Source organism: Chaetodon trifascialis, chromosome 1, assembly GCF_039877785.1.
Source record: "Chaetodon trifascialis isolate fChaTrf1 chromosome 1, fChaTrf1.hap1, whole genome shotgun sequence".
Lineage (NCBI taxonomy): Eukaryota > Metazoa > Chordata > Actinopteri > Chaetodontiformes > Chaetodontidae > Chaetodon > Chaetodon trifascialis.
Genome location: NC_092056.1, coordinates 1968470 through 1989186, shown reverse-complemented (window position 1 = coordinate 1989186; position 20717 = coordinate 1968470). Strand labels below are relative to the sequence as shown.

The 20717-nt window shown below is 45.4% G+C and overlaps 1 protein-coding gene across 5 annotated transcripts; it reads right to left on the bottom strand.

Annotated features, from left to right (window-relative positions):
- Positions 1-5147: 5147 nt before the first annotated feature.
- Positions 5148-20204, bottom strand: cttn (cortactin). Of its 5 annotated transcripts, XM_070969960.1 has the most exons (16): positions 20045-20204; positions 17923-18023; positions 17747-17820; positions 17528-17657; positions 16405-16515; positions 16195-16249; positions 15123-15233; positions 13864-13974; positions 12780-12890; positions 9903-10013; positions 8792-8847; positions 8642-8711; positions 8316-8563; positions 7733-7862; positions 7415-7483; positions 5148-6798 (listed from the first exon to the last, which is right to left on the bottom strand). In XM_070969960.1, exons 2-16 carry the CDS (start codon positions 18004-18006, stop codon positions 6662-6664), a joined length of 1608 nt encoding a protein of 535 aa, XP_070826061.1. In that variant the 5' UTR covers positions 18007-18023; positions 20045-20204; the 3' UTR covers positions 5148-6661. The 5 variants fall into 5 exon arrangements, with proteins under 5 accessions (XP_070826061.1, XP_070826070.1, XP_070826087.1 ...); XM_070969969.1 differs by lacking the exon at positions 9903-10013; XM_070969986.1 differs by lacking the exons at positions 9903-10013; positions 13864-13974.
- Between the last annotated feature and the right edge of the window lie 513 nt (positions 20205-20717).

Genomic DNA, 20717 nt, shown 5'->3' with positions numbered 1-20717 from the left:
CTCCGTTTGTACGAGCAGAAACAAACACCGAAGAGTTTTTAACAGACATCAAGCAAACAAGACAGAGGTAAACGTCCATTTCTTCTAATATAATTTGGGTTTTTAAAGATACTTTATCTGCTTTTGCATGTTTTTCAGCACCTTGGCGTTACAATCTGCATACGGAGCTTCTAGCGTGTCACCACATAAATACAGTGTTTATTGCTTTTCATTCATTAGTTCAACCTTTATTTATACAGGATGGTTCAATGAGCGAGTTTTATTGAAATCACGTAAATACACGGAGTTTAAAGATATTACAAATGATTTCAATTATGGTAAAAGAGCACCAGCCAGTCTCTACCTTTCTATAAATAAAGACTGAATTAAAAACAAGAATATTCTTTCTGTCTGTCTAGATGAGGACTGATTTCAAAATTCACTGCTATATTTCAAAAAGGATTTAAAATTTAACTTTTAGTTATTTTCATTCGTTTATGTCTTTCTATCACATTCAGTCTCACGGTTCGTTATTTAACATTTACTCTTTCTATTTCTATTTCTATTTCCAATCTTTCATTAAAAGCCGAGTTATCTGAGTGTCACCCAAAAGTCCAATAAACTCCCACTGACGGAGAGGCAACGGGAGATGTGATTGGCCAACTGTTATGCGTATGTAGAGTCTGACCAATCAGAGCTTCTGTTGCCACTGAGGCTTTGTAGGCGGCTCACTGTTCACGCGCATTGAAATAAAGAGTTAAAGTATTCACGAGTCTCCGCGTCATCAGAATCAGCTGGTTCAAAGTCACGTCAAGTAACTTCAGCCAACTTTCATCTATGAATTCACGTATTCCTCTACGGTGCTCGCTAGATCCTGACAGACGTTAAGCCCCGGCAAAGCGCTGGTATTTGTTTTGTCCGGTCTGGGCTACTGTAGAACATGGCGGATTCTGTCAAAGAGAACCTTCCCTAACTGTTGCGCCCCTCTCAGGTAAAACACAGTAATTCTTATTTTCAGGCGATTATTCACAAATAAAATATAATTGTGAATATTGTATTCCATTTCTACCAGTAAACCCCCAAAATCCTTCACACTGGACTCTCAGACAAATAGTTCAGAGAAAACATACAAATCCAAGTCCAGGAAACGTTTATTTCTGCATTTATCAGAGACAACATCTAGCAAAACTACTGTGAACTTAATATCTAATTAAAACTTGACTGTGACAAACTGTGATAATACCTTTACTAAACTAACTCTGAGCCGTTAGCTGACGTCATGTAACGTTCATGTAATCTAGAGTTTTCGACGCGGTCACGAGGCGTTAGCTCGATTAGCCACTGCAGGACAGCAGAGGAGCGGGATTACAGCCGAAATGTTCGTATTTAACATTGATTATTTTCTGATTATCAAGTTCGTTATTAAAGATTTCTCTAAAAGTTCTGATAGCTGTGAAAGGTTTCCCTTTGTTGTCTTAGGGCCAACAGTCATAGTGTGCTGTGGATTGTCCCACAATGCATTGCAAAACGGAAATGGCGGAGCTGCTAATAGCTGGAAATAATAAACTAATGTTGTCTGATGGTGAAAGAGTTTCAGGAAAACCCGAGAAAAGCATAAAGTAGCTGTCCCAAACACTTTGACGTCTCTGTGTGACGTTTGCCGTTTGCATTACGTCATTTTCTGTTAGTGAAACTTCCTGCAGGTGTGTTGATTTCCAGTGTAGCTTTAACAATTAGCAGATATTAAATAGTGCAGACAGTTTGCATGTAGCATAGGTTTGGGATGCAGCTCAGAAAGCACTTTGAGATTCCACTTCATACATTTTCAGAAATGCGCTCAGCTACCACTTTATTAGGTACAGCAAGCTAAACAAAATGCAGTCTGATAGAAAAGTCTTGCAGTCAGTCCTCCCTGCATGGAGGCTGTGATTCCAGTTTATGTTCAAAGTGTTTTGGCTGTGTTGAACTTTGCTCATACAGAGAAGTGCACTCCATCTGTGTCACTGAGGCTCAGCTGAATAACAGAAACATCTCTCTGATAATGCAACACATTTCAACAGCCCCTCAAACTACTTCCTCCCAAGTGAGCTAACGCAGGCTAACCTTTATTAGACTGCATTAGTTTTCAAGTGCGTATTATGGTATGTGCACCTGTTCCTCCACTGTGTGATATAAGCAGGGTGAGTCAGGTGTTTATGTGGTCAGGACAAAACTTGAGAGGAAACAGGTGTGCACCTCTCTCACCTGTGTGTACGTATAGCTCCACCTTTCTGTGTGGTGTCTGCGTGCAGCAGAGCCTGACCTTTAACCAACATGGTTCATATGTGACTATCTCAGATGTATCAGCATCAGTGTACATGTCAGCTGAAGAGAATCCAAAACTGTCCGAACAGAAACGGCAGACACGTTCAGGTCATTCAGAAAGTCTCTCCATGTCATCGTTTGTCCGCTGGAGGGCGCTGACGAGCTCATTTCAACTGAAAAATGTCCTACTCAGTACACTACATGGTCACAAAATTCAATTTAAACAATAGATTTATTTAAAAAACAAAACAAAACACATAACAGATATATGCTGATTTTATTCTTAAATATTGACACCAGGCTCACATTTCCAGTGAGTTGTGGTTTCAGTGCACAGAAAATGTTGTTTCTGTGAGCATAATCTTTGCATTTGGGATTATTTACCAGACATGAACCAGGAGGAGCTGCTGCTGAGACAGATGTTCCAGGTGAGGAGACACCGCAGTCATCATCATCATCATCATCATCATCATCATTGAGACCACTGCACTCTTCACTGGGGTCAGACGTTTCTGTTTTTAATAGTGATGGCGAGTTGAGATGTCCTGCACTATTTACTTGGCAGCCATGGGAAACGCTACTCCATCTTCTCCTTCAGTAAACGGACTGCCGGCTAACGTTAGCTGCCGAGCTAACCGCAGCTAAAGTTCCTGTTACCCGTCGAGGTAACGTCAACAAACGGGAGGATACGGTCACCGTCAAGTCGCTGTGAAGCTGCGGGTGGTCTGGAAAACTACTGAGAAACTGAGTCAGTTGGACTTCAGCCTGACAACGAAGTAAGTCAAGCAAGTAGTCAAATAAAAAAAAAGTTAACGCTGCCGGTAACCGATAGCCGTAGCTAACCAACTAGTTAATGCTACCGGTAAGCGGTAACAGTCGAGGTAAAGTTAAGTTCAATACATCGGTTAGCTAGCGTTAGCCAACCATTTAATTAGCTACCGCTAGCTAACTATCTAGTCCAACTGATGTCATCTAGCCGTTAACGCTACCGGTTACGACAGAAAAAACAAAACAAAAACCATCTTTACATCAGTGTTTCATTTTATTTGTAACATGTTCATCTTCACAAATACTGAAAATGTGTTTTGCAGTATGTTAAAGCTGTCACAGGGACGGCTTTGGTAATATCGCCAAACATTACATGTACTGTGTGTCTCACCATAGAATACATCTGGGCACCACTAACAGACGCTAATTAACTCAGTGTTACTGTTTTGGTTTAGATTTTTTCCTTTTTCATTGTAGTCGGTCTCTATTCGGTGTTTTCAGCTTCTCACAGGCTCCATCAAAATAAGCAGCAGTATAACAAAATGCTCCTGTGTCACACACAAACCAACAACCCGCCGACACTGACCCACGAAGTGTCGGCGGGTCCATTGCTGTGTGTGTATATATATGCTCACAAATCGCGCCGATACTCGAACCACTTCCTGAGCCAGCGAGGCCTCGAACGCCAGCATGACGTCACGCCCTAAACGACACAACCGTCGTTACGCGCTTCACTAAACACTTCCGGGATTTCTGACACACGTTCCGAAGCGTCGGCACTATAGATGTCTATATATTTGTTATATATATCTATGGTCGGCACGGTACGACCCAGCACTAGTCACAGCTCAGCTCCAGCGTCCATTCAGCCAATCAGAAACAAGATAACATCGTCTTTCCGTGCTTCGTCACAGAAATCCTCCGTCCTCATCCTCACTTACACATGAAGTAAACTTCAGTCTGCCTTCAGCGTCGTGCCTCTATCAAATGAGTTTATGTGTTTTTAAATGACGGAATTCGTCTTCAGCGGCGGAAGAAATATTCAGATCCATTGCCAAAGTAAAATAATACAGTACCAGTGCAAATAAAAGTCCTGCATTCAAACTGTAAAGAAGTAAAAGTACAAAAGTATTAGCAGCAAAATGCACTTAATGCAGAATTCAGAGTAGTCTTTATGGAGCAGGATGGCTCCTCTCAGCGCTCTCATGTCTCCTGTTCTTGGCTCTAAGCAGCAGATTACTGTAACAGTTGGCTGAGATATCTGAAGTACTAAGTAAGTACTAAGAAGTAGTAAGTTTTCACACATGTCGTTTCAGACTCCTCTTGAAATGGATTCAATTCATTTTTTTCCTCATTGATCTAAATAAAACCCTCCACTGCAGGTTTTTGGATTAAACACAAAAGTAGTCGCACTCTTTGACACTCACAGCGGAGCTCTGGTGCCTCAGTGGTCCTGGATTAGTGCTCAATTAGTTCATTGGACATAATGAGGAAAGGCACACACCTGTCCATATAAGGTTGTTTTTGGTCCTTAATTTAAAAAAAAAAAACGTCGATGACCACAAGACTTCCTCTGAGTACTGAAGTGAATGTGATAGTTAGTGGAGTAAACTAAAGTAAATCACTACCAGTAATCAAATCCCTTACTCGCCCAGGAGGCACATTAGGTGTTTTCTGATTCTTGATATTTTAATGCATTAACAGCATTTTTAATGGTGCAGCTGCTCAAAGTAGAGCTAATTTAAGTCGGGAAGTTGATTCTCTGACGATGCCTCATGTTTGTTAAACTGGTGATTTAATGAGTATCTGCAGCTGTCGAGTAAAAACAGCTCAATATTTTACTCTGAGGTTTGTGTAGAAGCAGAAAGTGGCAGCTGTGTATCTGATTTGACCAATTAGTTTAATTTGATTATCACATTTATGTTTGTTTCTAAGATTGATTACAGCAACTCATTTTTCTTTGGAAAAAAGTACACGTTAATATCAATTATTGAGCTGGAGGATTCCTTTCTCGTTGCAGAAATCTTGTTTCTGGAGCAAAAACTGGAGACATGAGGCTGATTTTCAGGACGTGAAATAACGAAGCAAAGCAAATTCATCATCATAGTTTATTTATTGAAACTAAAAAAAAGAAGCAGGTAATGATGTGACTCGAGCAAACAGAGGTACAGATAAAAATAATGCATTTGAAAAGGTCACTTTTTTATTAAAAAACCCCAAAGATGAATTAAATGAAAGCCCTCACACACACGCTCACACACACACGCTCACACACACACACACACCTGTGGAAGCTACACTGCTGCGATCACAGCCGAGCAGCCTGTCAATCAGACGTCTGTCAGCTTTAATTAGTGTTTGGAGAACGAAGCAAAGCCTCTTCCCTTAACGGCGGCGTGCTGTCAGCGCCTACAGGCCGACTGTGCTGCTGATAAATGGCGGATCTTTAAAGGTCGCTCGCTCTGAGGTCAGCACACACGGTTTGGTCACGGTGAGGGGTGTTAACTGTGCGCCAGAGCCAACGCCGCCACGCCTCACGTGTGCATTTCAACATATTATGACAGAAAAACCCCCGAGACACAAACACACAGAAAACCACAGTGAGCGGGAACAAAAATCTGTTTTCAAATCTATTATTTATCAAAGCGTCATAAATCCTGATCTCTGTACACGATGCCAAGCTTCAACAACCAGGACCCCGCGAGAAGACGGTTACTATAACACTATGAGCTGTAGTGCTCGTCTAGCTTTTGATTTGCCACAGTGGAGGTGAAGTCTTTGACATGATGGCCCCGTTATTCTGGCAACAATTTCAACATCAGTAAAGGAGGAAACCTGATTATCGATCATTTACAAATCAACCCTGCCACTGGTGCGAGTGTTCAGAAAAAGGAACGCATTCGCAAAACATCTACAGCTGACGGAGGCTTCGTTTCCCATCGAGGATCACAATCCCGTGCAACACAGCCACGTTTACGCAGAAAGACAGAGAAGCAACGAGGCTGATCAGCTTTTTGGTCCGGACTGGAGGGACGGGACAGCACGTCCCGCTCGCTCCTGAGAGCTACTGAGCCACCAGCACCCCGAGCCTCGAGCACGAGACTCGTTTGAGACGTTTCAAGCTCGTTGCTGCCATGACTCTGATCTTTGGTGAGACTGAAATCCCTCTCAAAGGTGTGAAGAAGCAGCGATGTGAAGCTGAACTCTTTACTGAACCTGCAAAGATGAGAAGCTTCAAAATGCAGCTTGTGGCTGTGAGGCGGGAGGTGGAGTCACCTCAGGCCTGAACGCCACGCTGCATTTTCAGCTTCCACTTTTACAAAGCAGCACTTCGGGCCTTTGTTTGAGCCCAGATATCAGATCGTGTAAATGCTCTTGGTCCTGAATCGCTCTAAGGGAACTCCTCCTGCGTCTTCTGCTGCACAGACGGAAACAAAGTGAATTTGGACTTGGTCGAAGAGGGGCGGAAAAAGGAGCAAAAGAAAGCCGGCAAGGAGACGCGAGGACATCTCGCAGTGTCGAAGCATTAAGATGGGGGGGGGGGGGTGTTACGGTCTCCTTCCTCTTATCTGCACGGGGACGGGGACACGATGGTCTCGGCGGGGCGTCATCATTGTCGAACCTCCACGTAGTTGGCCGGGAAAAGGCCGTAGGCGCCTCTGCACACGCCTCGCCACCAGCCCTCGTCGATCATCTCGATGTTGGTGATGATGTCATCGGGGTCGAAGGATATCTCGTCGTCGCCAGCTGAAACAGGAAGAGAGACCGGTGATGAGGGAGCGCCGGGTGTCTGATCAGTCAACGAATCTATCGATCAATCTGCCACAATTCTGATAACGGATGATCCATTTTAGTCTTTTAGCAAACAAAAATAACAAACAAAAACCAACTGCTTCTTGGTTTCTGTCATAAATAACTGATTCTCTGTCTGAAAACAGCAGCTTGCACCATATTTTCACTTTTCAGCTTACAGACCGAACGACTCATTGATCAAGAAGATAACTGGAAGACGAGCTGATGAAGAAAACAACCTTCAGCTGCAGCTCCAGTCTGGTGTGGTGAGAGCCAGTTCTCCACAAACTTTTCGCCTAAAGCCAGAGACATTGGGACACTCGTCCCCTTCAGACATGGACACACAACACTGCTGCTCTATCTGTCTGTTAAAGGGATGCTTTGTTCATCGCTCCTGGTTTTGTTCACGGCTGAAAGGTTACCAGGATGAGCGCTGCTGGTGCTCGTGCTGCAGAGCGGAATGGCTTCTCTGTCTTTTGGTTGTCCCTCTGGACGTGATGCATGACGTCACTTTGTGGTAACAGCTGCTGTTTTACTCGATTTCAGTTGAAATGGTCACTTTCAGCCTCACCTGCTTGGTAGTCGTACAGAGCCACAGCTGTCACCCCGAGGTCCTCGCCGTACTCGTACTGCTGTCCGTCTGCAAGAGAGCGACAACTGAGTGTATGTTTTATTATTTTAATGAACTGTCAGATGGACCAGAGACAATTTTCCACCTTTGTGGACAATAAAGTTTGACTGTTTAAAGTCTCAGACCCTGAAGCATCCCTGATCGTGTCGGTAAATGTTCAGCTGAATTGATTAACTGGTGACCTTTAGCTAATCCTAACGAGTCCTGCATCAAGCGTAAACACCAACACAGCGAGGCAACGCGACCCGCAGCACAAACCTCCAGCTGCAGCCTCCTCGGGGGTCTGGTACAGGTTCTGCTCCTCCGGCTGTGAGTACTGGTCCTGTGGCTCAGCCTCGTACAGCGGCTCTCCGTTCTCTCCGGAGTCGGCATGAGTTTCCTCCATGTTCTAAAAAGACAAACATAATCTGTTTAAGACAACTCTGGCACAATTTTAACACGATATGAAAGAATTCAGTTGAAGTAACACTGCTAACAGCTCCACGTGGGCGAGTTCGTTTCAACAAGAGGAGCGACCTCAGGACCGAGGAGAGGTTAGGTTTCAAAGGATTCCAACAAACTACAGTAACGCCGTTCTTCTGTCACATCCTGTGTGACAGGCTGCTTTCAGGCTCTACTCTACATTACGATGGAGGTGTGCCGTGTCGTCCTCCATGTTTCTAAACAACAGTTATAATGGAGGCACAAATGTTTCCAGGAGTCCTGTGGGAAAGTTTTCTGCATGTGAACGAGACGGACAGGAGTGAACATCCTGTGACGCTCTACCTGGAGGTTGTTTGTTAGCAGATAATTTGAACTCCTCCACCTGTCACCTGCTCCTCCACCTGTTGCCATGACTCACCTGGTATGTCATGGCAGCAGCTGGCTGGACCGGTGGAGTCGGGCTGGGGGTGGGACTGGGACTGGCAGCAGGGACGGGAGAGGGGGCCTTGGGGGCCGCTTCGGTCTTACGGCGCGCCTCCTCCTGCTCCTGCTTCTCCTTGGCCTGTCGACGGGCGCGCTCCTCCTCGGCCCTCTTTCGGTCCTCCTCCTCCTTCTGCTTGGCGATGTTCTCGAAGCGGGCCTTGATGCTTCCTGTGCTGCTGCTGGCTGAGGAGCAGAAGTCAGAGCGTGAAGAAACGACGCATTCAAGCGAAGCTCAAACAGCCGATGATGGCGGAAGCTTACCGGCCTCCACAGGTCGGGTTTTCTGGTACGACGAGCTCGGCTTCTCCACCTCCTCAAAGGTCCCTGCACTCTGTCGACCGGAGAGATGGAAGATTCAATGCAGAGCTCTGCACACAGCTCAGGATAAACACACGCTCAGACAGAGCTTACCTTATCCATGCGGTCGTTCTGGACTCCAAACTTTCCTCCAAACCCTTTTGAATAATCTGAGAAACAGGAGAAAAGGATCAGCTTCTGGTCTACAGGAACGACTCAGCCACAATCAGCGTCACAGAAACCTGCTTCCAGAGCAGACCTTAAACGTCACTGCGACACAGCGTTGATTAAAACCTGCTCTGGTGAGCAAAGTTCAGATGAAGCAGACTGTGGCTGGTTTCACATGAACTGATAAACCGAACTGAAAAGATCTGCTGGGGGATGATGAGCTCATGCAAACCTGTAGAGAGGAGAAACAAAACAAACTGAATGCAGACAGCAGGAGGACCGACAGGACGGTCTTAACATAAGCCAGACAGTCGGGGGTCAAGCAGCCATCTTGGCTCAGTCTCTGTGCTGAAGATCAGCCATGTCTCTGAGGGTCACAGCAGGAGGCCTCAATGAAATGCACCGCAGTCACATGACATCATGCACAGAACGAATGCAGAAGCAAACAAACAGCATCATGGCAGCACTGGAAACAGCAGGGTGGCGGGGGGGTGGAGGAGGCCAAGGTGAGTGATGAATACACCTGTCTGAAGGTGTGAACACACTCCATTCCCTCACGTCATGTAGCACAGTATGAGCCGAGCCACAGGAAGGCTTTTCTGACCTCTGTGCTCGTTTCGTCAGATATTTAACATCAAGCTAATGAACATGTCTGTGGCACAATGGTCTGCACGTAATAAAAATAAAGCAACAAAAGACAAGGAGCAGAGACTCAGCACACCTGAGCAGCACAAACAGTTCATTCACCACAAACTAAAAACATGAACGACTGACCAACATGTTTCCCCCTTCATGTCATTAACGTGTAGACTTAATAAGAGAAATAATCTACACGGCTCATGTTAATTGGTTGGTGCTGCAGAGGTGGGAGGGAGGTGGTGGTAACAGCGAGGGGCTGGGTTATCTGACAGAAAAGGAAGGTGTGTCCATCACTTAAGAGAGAACAGCCGTTACTGAGGATGAGGAGGATGGCGTGAAGGATGGCATTTCAAGCTAGGAGGAAGCGGGGGGTTTTTTTGTGTGTGTGTGGGGGGGGGGATCAGGGAAGGTTCTGTGCCTGTCTGGGACTCGTGCTTGGCCAGGCTCTCCTTGTGCTCATAGCCCACGGCACACTGGTCCTGCTTCTCCACCTCTAACCCATACCGCCCTCCAAACCCACGCTTATAGTCTGCAACATAACACACACACACACACACACACACACATAGGGACAGACAGCGCACACATTACAAACACACACACTGTATATAGACAAACACACAGAGACAGTGATGCAGCGGACAGGCCTCAGGGTCCATAAACACTGACGCCGAGTGAAGTGAAGGAGACACATCACAGTAAGATCTTTGTTCTGTTTCACATCAAGCTGACGATAACTTCCCGTCATTAAACGCATCATCAGGCTCTTTTCTGAACGCCCATGGTCGTAGGCTCTTCACTACATTTGCTGTGAGAAGCGTCTCCCACAGTGAACATACCGAATGTACGTATTTCTAGAGCAGGCCTTAACGGCCTTTTCAGTTTTAACCATGTTGATGCTGCTAAGCCAGCAGTAATATCACTCTCTCGCTGCACTGATTTCCTCTGAATGACAGCAGCATCTTCAGGCCTGACATGCAAATCTAAGTCTGAGCAAAGTCTAAGTCTGAGCTGTGGTTTCACTTCCTCTTTCTGAACTTTTTGTTTTTTTCACCCGCAGACTGAGGAAGTTGTCGGCCTCAGAAAGACCACATCCAAAGCCACAGTGAAACCACATGAGAGCTGAAGCGCAGGGCTGAGGAGGAAGAAGGCTTCACAGTGAGCACACACGCTGTGCTGAGGATGATATTCAGAGTCCAAACAACAGTCAGACGGAGGGTTTAACTTTTATCAGTTAGAGTACAGAAACTGACAAGCTTCAGCTGAGGATGATCAGCGTTTAGCTGCTGTTAGTTTTCTCCAGCTTGATGACATAAAACACTGAAACCATCAGCTTTGGCTCACATCATATTTACCACAGAATGAACATCCTGTGAGCAAAGACAGCAGCATGATCCTCACTGACATGAGGACTCTGTCCATGGTTGAAGACGAAGGCTTCACTACAGTGATCTGCACATTTAATCCAGGTTAAACTGGCTCAGTTTCTCAATAGTTTTTCCAGACCACCCGCAGCTTCACGGCGACCTGACAGTGACCGGATCCTCCTGTTTGTTGACGTTACCTCGACCAGTAACCAGTAGCATTAGAGGCTAGATAGCATCAGTTAGACTAGACAGCTAGCTAGCTAGCGGTAGCTAACTCAATAATTAATTAACGCTATCTAACTGATGCGCTGAACTTAATTTTACCTTGACCGTTACCGTAACCGTTAGGTAACTAGCCCAGTTGTTTTATGTGATTACTAGCTTGAGTTACTTAGTTGAAACACTGATGTAATGGTGGTTTTTGTTTTGTTTTTTGTCGTAACCGGTAGCATTAACAGCTAGATAACATCAGATAGACTAGATAGTTAGCTAGTGGTAGCTAATTAACTGGTTAGCCAACGCTAGCTAACTGACGTATTGAACTTAATTGTACCTTGACCGTTACCGCTAACAGGTAGCGTTAACTAGTTAGTTAGCTAAGGCTATCAGTTACCGGTAGCGTTAACTTTTTTATTTGATTACTTGGCTGAGTTACTTCGTTGTCAGGCTGAAGTGCAACTGACTCAGTTTCTGATTAGTTTTTCCTGACCGCCCGCGGCTTCACAGCGACCTGACAGTGACCATATCCTCCCGTTTGTTGACGTTACCTCCACCGGTAATGCAGAGCTGAGCATGTGATAAAGGGAAAGTTTTCCCTGTGTGGGAACATTTTGATCTGATCTCTCCAATAAAATAAGTCCACTGTCAGTAACATTATTACATGTGTTGTTATACAATGTGCTATATTTTTATATTTTTCACAGTCTTTTCTTTTAATCCAAGCTGAAGTGTTTGTTTGTGCTAAATAATTGGACCACAACAACAACAGCTCATCCATGCTGAGGCATTTTGGTGCTGTGCATGAAAATAATGAGGGGAATGTGGCTGGACCCAGCCCATATTTAGTTTCTGAATAAAAATGAATGAAGTCCTTCAGTTGCACAATCAAATTCACTGCCCTCTTCATGTTCACAAGCATTACTTATTGATAGTAATATTAGATTCCATTGTATTGTCATGTTACATACACACAATACACCAAATAAAAATCTACAGTTTACTGATATGAATGAATACATGAACGATACCTGAAATGCATTTATTCAGATGAATTGGAGGAAGTTTTTCCTCGCCACTGTCGCCAAGTGCTTGCTCATGGGGGAATTGTTGGTTTCTTTGTAGATAAAAGAGCTTGGTCTGTACCAGCTCTATATGGAAAGTGTCCTGAGACAACTTCTGTTGTGATTTGGCGCTATACAAATAAAATTGAATTGAATTGAAAAAATTGAAAATTGAATTGATTTCTTTTACGTGGCAGTCAGTCCCATGGCTTCCAAGTAAATAGTGCAGGACAGTGTTGTGTGTTACAGATAGTTAAATGACCTATAATACTGTACATCTGGCTGTTTAACAGTCTTTGACCAGCAGGGGGCGTTTGTGTGCACATGAAGCCTGAGAAATGAACCTTTCTGTGAACGTTTTGGCTTCAAGGCTTCCAGAAGCTTCATCTGTCAATCACTTCCTCACTCTGCAGGTGGACTTTTTTTAACTTTAATTCAGTCAGCCAGCTGTGACAAAGCTCTGCAGGTGAAGGAATTGGCTCTGCGACATGATGAGTGGTGCATAAATTGCGTGACAACGAATCAATATTGCAATTTGTTGCCAATCGATTTTTATCGATTCATTGTTGCAGCCCTACACACATCCCGATACCTGGATATTTTTCAGATGGGTCTCCTAAAACCCAGAGAAACAAATGAGAACTGTACCTTTCTGGGACTCGTGCAGCTGCAGCTTCTCCTGGTGGTCCCACCCCAGAGCCGATTTGTCCTGTCTGTCCGTCTGCACCCCGAACTTCCCCCCAAAGCCCTTCACATAGTCTGCAGAGACAAAACACACAAGAAGCAGGCGTGAACACCCAAACACGAGTCTGATTTTGTCCTGAGGTGGAATTACTGCTGATAACATCATCACTCCTGCTGTTCTGTCTGTGATGCAGGTTGTGAGAAACTGCTTACAGACAGAAGAAGCTGACAGGAATGTCTGCTCTGGGCTAATTCACTTATTTACAGTTCATGTGTACAAAGTTATGTAAAAGCTAATATCTCATTTCATTGTGCCAGCTGAAGCGACTCCGGTCACTGGAGCAGCTGAACATTGTAACCATTCAACTAATCACGAGCCGTATTAACACTTGTTTTATCACTGCTGCCTTTAAACGGCCGGCCCTGTTACCAGAGCAGGTGACCCAGTCATGCAAACACAGCGGTGCATTGTGGGGAATTCTTGAGGTCATCTGCACCTTCAACATCAGCCCTTATCAACAAGCTGCAGTTGAGCGATCAGGCGCCAAGTCTCCACAGGGTGTGTCAGACAGGAAGCTACAGGTAAAGGTGGTCTGCTGTGAGTCAAGAACAGACGTGAGTCACGCAGGCGAACACAGCGGCGGCTCAGCCTTCAGCCATCAAAACAAACTGCAGGCACACGCACGCAGACGACTGTAAACGAACTGATGACCGTCCGATGGTCAGCAGTTTGTTTCTCACAGTGAAAAGATCACGAGTACAAACAGTCACTGAGCAGGATGATTACTACAGCAGAGAGTCGACTGGCCCAACTCACGACACAAAAACTCCATTAACAGTTTCCTGGTGATTGATGAACTTAGCAGTAAACAGATCCTGAGGAGTATTGCTGTCAGAGCCGGAGCGATGCTGGACTTTGGAGATCAATACCAAAAAATCTGACAACACAGCAGCAGATGTTCTTATTTTCTCCATAAACATATGAAACAAACACTGGTCACTGAAGAACAAGACCACGCGGTGCTCTGAGCTCGTCGTTCACACCCACCTTTCTGGGACTCGTGTCTCTCCGTTTTGCCCTGGTACTCGAAGCCCACCGCGCTCTTGTCCACCTTGTCGGTCTCGACGCCAAACTTGCCGCCAAAGCCCTTGGCATAATCTGCCGGTGGCCAAAGCAGAGGAGGGGGGAGATGGGGGAGAAAAATCCAAAGTGAAGACAGGAAGTGGTGCAGCAGGATGAACCCATGATGACGCTTTGACCCCCACACATGCAACTACACTGAGACGTGACTGTGAGGTCAATCAGTAATATTCTGTTTGTTTGTGTATTTTGACTCAGTACTGTTGATCTAAGGCAGTGGTTCTCAAACTGGGGGGGCATGGACGGCAAGGAGAGAAATAAGTACTGAAACTCAGCTGAATGAATGTGATTAAAGCAGAGAAAAGATTCTGTAGATGCTTCCAATGCTGACTTTTATTCCACTAAAATCCAACTTGGATTTTACTGGTTGATTCCTCTAACACTGTCAATGGTCGATAGAAATTGTGGGGTGGGCTTCTGAGGGGGGGCATGCCAGAAGAAGTTGGAGAACCACTGATGGAAGGTATCATGGTGTCATGTTTTTAATCTCTTTCTGTCAAAGAGTAAATTTCACACACAGCAGAGAAACTAAGAGCACATTCCACAGTTCAACTGTGTCTGCATTTAAGGAAAGAAAGAAGAAGAAGAAGTGAGCTGGTAGAAAAAAGAAAAACAAATTAAAACATCCCACTCCCCCAGAAACCAGCTGGGTCAGGCCCAAACCACAGAGCAGGAGGCGCTGGCAGGTCTGCCAGTCACCTGAAACCTGAGCCAAGGGAGGGGGAACACATTCAGCAAGACACCATTTCAGAGAGGAAACGGCCACCAAAAGGACCCAAAACAGGCCGAAGTGCTGTGTGTGCCTCATCCTACAAACACTGAAATACAAGTGTTTTATTTGACAAACATCAGAAACACACGGCTGAGAGCTCCAATGGAAACAAAGCCTTTGTTTGCATCCTTATGTAAGCAGGCTGAGGAATGAAGGAAGAGCAAGACATGCAGAGTAACGTGATTTGTCAGGACCTGCAGAGTCAGGCCTGTGTGTGTGTGTGTGTGTGTGTGTGTGTGTGTGTGTGTGTGTGTGTGTGTGTGTGTGTGTGTGTGTGTGTGTGTGTGTGTGTGTGTGTGTGTGTGTGTGTGTGTGAGCCTGGCCTCCCATTAGCCACAGTGCTCCATCTCTCTGGGTTGATGGGAATGCCACATTGCAGTTCATCCAGACAAACCTTTCTGGGACTCGTGCTTTTCGGTTTTGCCCTGGTAATCGAAGCCCACCGCGCTCTGGTCGACACGATCTGCCTGCACGCCGTACCGCCCCCCAAACCCAGTGGCGTAGTCTACACAGCAAAGCAGGGGGGAAGGGTCAAAGGGTGAAGCAGCATGATTGCAGTGGCCACAAAACAGCCCAATTCCAAAATTCCCCTAAATGTTTACTGGCAGTACAATGAGAACAATCAAAGACATTTGCAGTGCTGTCATTATGACTCTGTGTTTTTCTGCTGGGGGTGCACAAAGAGAAACATCTGCACTGCTGTTGAACAGTGAAACCACTGAGGAACCGTTGGAATTGGGCGAATACTCTGGAGCGGATGAAGGCAGCACAAAGGTGATGAAGGCATGGGGTCATGAGAAAGCAGCCTGACAATATGACAAGCTCAGAAGCCTGAGCGGACGCCCAGGACACGGGCGTCACTGTTATGCAGAGCAGCTCTGCTTTGATTCTATTCCAGATTAAAAATGAGTTTCATCTTTAATCTGACAGTTTATTTCTTCATCTGATAAACTAGAAGCCGTAGCTCCACCTACACCCTCCAAAAGGAGCTACGATTCTACACAATATGGATGTAATCACACTCCAATACCTGTACAGGTAAAAGTTAAAGCCTTATCTTTGCTTCAGTTTGAATCCAGTGTGCTGAACTGCAGAGCCAAAATAACAGTGAAATATACCGCTGCCATATTGCTAACAAATGCAGCTGTAACGTTTAATATGCCAGCAAAACAAAGAGAAAACAGCAGCTTAACCGGCCAACACCATCAGCACAGTTTGCAGGCGTGGTGTGTCTGTGCGGAGATGAAGCAGCTTCTGATCAGCACAACAAGAGCCACGAGACGCCGCTGGACGCCAGCCAGATGCTCTACACTGTTTGTGGCTGGAAAACTGTTGTTCAGAAAGCTGACGCTGCTGACTCAATCTAGAAATGAGTTACAACTGTGTCCACTGAGTGAGGACGTTAGTTCCATGTCCCATGTCCTGGGGCTGAGGAGACATGCAAAGACAACAAGCTGTGACGTCACCTTTCTGCGAAGCATGTTTCTCCGTCTTCCCGGCGTACTCAAAGCCAACAGCAGACTGAAGAAGAGAGCACGGACAACACGGTTATTCTACTGAATACTTCCTCCTGTGGGTGCACGTTTTCAGTCAGAACACGAAATGATCACGACATTAACAAAAATCACGTTTGACATAAGGACATGCAGTTAAGCGAGGACAGCCACAGGAAATACCTGGTCAACGCGGTCGGCCTGCACTCCAAACTTCCCTCCGAAGCCCTTGGAGGTATCCGTCTGGGAACAGTGCTTGGACAACTTGATCTGGTAGTCATGACCCACAGCAGACTGTCGAGAAGCACACAAAAAAGAGATGGGGAGGGGGCGTGAAAAGAGCAGCACAGCTGGAAGCAGCCAGCGGTTTGAAGTGGTGACATCTGACTCATCACAGCGCGGCGTAAACAGTGCGCAGTCATCACATTCACGCTGCAGCGGCCACACGGGCCACAGGCAGAAAGGTGTGGATGGACGGAGCTGCTTGCCAGGAAAGATTACCCAGTGTGAAATGGCCACAACTGACTCAGCCTGTTCACACAAACACACAGACTGAGGTGAACATTAGAGAAACTGCTGCAGAGGAGAAAATGACTCGGAGGGCACTCAGAAAATGTTGGCTTCACACATCTTCAAAAAGAGCCCCCCTTGACAAATGAAAGGCTACAAATGGTAGATGTATTAATAGCACAAACCCAGATCTAGCAACTGGTTTAATTCAGCTTCAGCTGAGGACGGCCGAAACTACAGTGAAGCTCAAAGACAGCCGCACACGTTATCTGTGCAGCGATCCATCGGCTGCAGAGCGCTCGCTGTGCTGTAGAGCAGCTGTACACAGGAAGGACCATCAGAGAAAAGGGAAGAGACGGTATGTTAGGACAGAAATCACAGTCTGGATGGATCTGCGCTTTGTGCTGGTGGCCTAACTGGAACCAGTGGTAAATGTTTGTTATTTGTCTTTACATTGAACTGATGACAAAATGCTCTCCTGATGGACAAGGACACCAGGACATGAGGAAATAGCTCAGGCTGCTTGAGAAACCAGTTTCTTCAGCACAGCAGACTTTGCTGTTTCCAGTTCTGTTTCTTCAATAACAACATGTCACCTTGTACAAGACGAACACTTTACAGTGGTCGAAGTGTACAAAGACGTCTTTAAGGGCGTCAGGTTCCTTCTTCAGATGGACTTCTAATGAATATTATGACACCCAAAATCTACAGATGGACCTGCCTTGGAGGCAGCGCTCGACACCTCACCTCCAGGACCAATCAGAAGCTGTAAGCCAAGCCTCGTGGTCCCTCTTACCTTGTCCATGCGGTCCTGCTGGACGCCAAATTTTCCTCCGTACCCGTGCGAGGCTTTGGGCATGGTCTCCTGCTCCTTCTGCTTCAAGCTGGTGTGCTCCGTCGACACCGTCTCACGCAGCTGGTGGATGCTACGCCACAGAGGACAGGGTTAGGAGACACATCTTGGTGCTGTCCACGGTGCATTTACTACCAAAGGAAAAATGATCTGCTTCCTCACTCTATGTGTCCCTGATGTCCTGAGCCTGACACCGTCTTGGCCCCCCAGCGCTGCTCCTTCTCCGATACGTCATTCTAGAAAAAACATTTCAAGTGGAAGGAACAAGAAGTGGCGATGAGGAGCGTGAGGGATGGAGCAGAACTGAAGGGGAAAGGGAGGAAGAGGAGTGCATGTACCTCAAAGTCTGGGTCAGTCTCCCAGTCATCTACTTCGTCATTTACAGGCACACTGACGGACTGTCCTGCTGCTGCCTTCCACATTTTTAGTCCAACACACACTGAAAAGCAAGAAAACATACTTTATACACGCAAAGAGATCAGATTCAAGTCTGTGAAGTTAAATTCAGGTGATTTTCAGAGCTGAGGAAGGTGGAAAGCTCAGTCAATGGACTTTAAGTTCAGGCTGTTCGCTGCAGTTTGTGCCTCAGAGGTCAAGATGCTTTAAATCGATCTGTATGACAATAATCACATGTGGAGCTGGACAATGTGGTGATCAATCACTTCGTCACAGAAAACACAAAACTTCATACTTTTCCAGACTGAATGAAGATCATTCATTAAATTCTGAATGTTACAGTTCAGAAAGCCTCTTTTTTCCTTCTTCTACAGCCTGAGAAACACTCCAATCAAATCCCACACTGTGTAAGAACCTGAAAGTCATCTCATTTTCAGTGATTAATCATTTATCAATCAAAAAGTACGACATAGCGTCTCCAGCGTGAGGATTTACTGCTGTGTCATATTATTATACACGTAATATCTTTGAGTCTTCATCCATGTGAACTGTGGGAAACTGTGATGGACATTTTTCAGTGACTAAACAATAATCAATTAATGGATAAATCCATGCTTAAAAAACTGTTGCTTGGAGCTGTATTGCACTGAAAGTTACTGGAAGCTGATATAAAATATACAGGATATAGAATTAAAAAAAAAATCAACTCTGTGTATGTACATTATGTACAGATTATAAAAATATTGCCAATATCCTTATGAAAACTACCAATGTCATGTGTTGTTTCATGGAAATATTAAATTTCATGTGTCTGTGTATGTGCACAATATGTGCAGTTCATATAAAATACTGATGCCAATGTTTTTGATTTTAAAAGCTATTAAAATGGTTTTAACAGACTAATTAACTAATCTTTCAGCTCCAGTCACACTAAGAGAGGATCACTTCAGAGCCAATATGAACAAGTGTAAAGATTAGAGTTTGACCACTAACTCTGCCTACAGGAGGGCACGTGAGTGGTGTATTAATATAGATCTGAGTAAATATAAACGTGAACCCCTTTTTCAAGCCGTGCTCCCTGATGACTTTGCAGAAGTTGCTGACCCCAGACCAGCTCACATCTGAGTCGCTGCGGAGCTCAGTGATGCACATTGCGTTAGTCTGGCTGGTTCTGGTTGATCTCCAGCGATCTGGGATCCAGCTGGAACAAAAGCAGTCTGTACTGATCCGGATTCCTGACTCAGCACAATGTGGGGATCAGCATAAAGTTCAGTCAGAGGCGGAAGGAGACGTGGCTCCAGTCACCTCAGGGGGGCACGGAGGCGTCCTCGGACCAGGAAGCGGCGGCGGGTCCGAACTTCCAGCGTTAGTTACATGACAGCCACAATACAACCACACCCATCTACTGGTTCCATCCAAACCCTCAAACTTAAGACTTTCCGAGGAAGGAGGGTGGAATTAGTTGAGACCGTGGGTCCAGATAACAGGGAGCAGCTGGTGGAGTGAAGTTATCGCGACGCATTAGCGTTATTTTCGCGAAGCGACTCAAGTTGACGTTGGCTAGTTAGACGTTACCTTAGCTTACGTTAATGTCGGTGAGTTTGATCAGTCAAAGTAGGTCAGGACACACAGTTGAGGACTACGTGTCCAAAGAGGTGAGGGTGGTTTCCCAATTAAAACGTGGTTAATTAAACGGTTACTCGGTTTTGTTCTGCAAGCCAACTCAACAGGAACAGTGACACGGTTGTCTGCGTATCGTCTTCTTGGTTATCAACCGCGGACAGGCTTTGGACGCAGGATGTCCACCTCGTTTATGGGTCTGTCGACACAGAAGGATTTAATATTAACTGACCAGCATCGGTGAAATGTGCTAAATTTAGCCCCAAAATCGGAATAGTGGTGTCCGTGTCTGCCTGGCTGTGGTATTTCCTGTTCCAGTTTTCCAGTTAGCTCGCTGGCTAAAGCTAACATGCCTTCTGGAATGACTAACTGACTCAGCGCGAGCGCGGCGCGGTTTTCACAGGTAGACATTTTAATATTGTCCACCGAGGCGTTGATACTCACCGGCTCCGACAAAGGTAGCTCCAACCACAGTCTGAACTGTATTCTAGAAATCCCCCTGGTGGATGTCGCCCGTTCCCACCTCAGGCTCCGATGGAGAAACGGCGTCTGGGTCTGCTGCTCCCTTCGCGGCTCTTCCGCCTCTCCCAGTATCCCGTTCTCCGCCAGCGGTGACGTCACGAATGGGCGGGGCATTTACGTTTTCGTGTCAATTTGATGAAACTCCAAATTTCTCCTTTAAACATTCATAATTTTATTAATTAAAATCATAAGACAACGAAAAAGCCCTATTATATATTATTTTATTATATATTTTACACCATGAAATTTCATATTTCTGGGGTCATATTAGTTGAAAAAAATCTGATTATTTCATACTAGTCGTGCCTTCAGTTGTGGCTACTGAAAGGTGAATCATGCTGTCGAAATGATCCAATTCTTGAACAAAAAATATTCAAAAATGTATGAAATTCCACATTTTTGTGTCAGCCAGCAGTGCAGGCTCGTTAAAAACAACATTAAATCAGCTGAACTCTGTACAATGCTACTGAACTGAACTTTCCTGGAAAAACAGTAAAATTTGGTACTAATTAAAGGGACAACAGGAAGTACATCTCCATTTAAGTTTAACAAAATGTGCATTCCTTCTTAATAGAAACCTTCATCTTTATATATG

What these genes read in the sequence shown, in the direction of transcription:
- cttn (XM_070969960.1), bottom strand. Translation starts at nt 18,006, where the DNA reads ATGTGGAAGGCAGCAGCAGGACAGTCCGTCAGTGTGCCTGTAAATGAC. An exon ending in CGAGGAGGCTGCAGCTGGAG is followed by an intron (nt 7,484 to 7,732) that starts GTTTGTGCTGCG and finishes GCTCTCTTGCAG; the next exon opens with ACGGACAGCAGTACGAGTAC. An exon ending in TCTGTACGACTACCAAGCAG is followed by an intron (nt 6,799 to 7,414) that starts GTGAGGCTGAAA and finishes TTCCTGTTTCAG; the next exon opens with CTGGCGACGACGAGATATCC.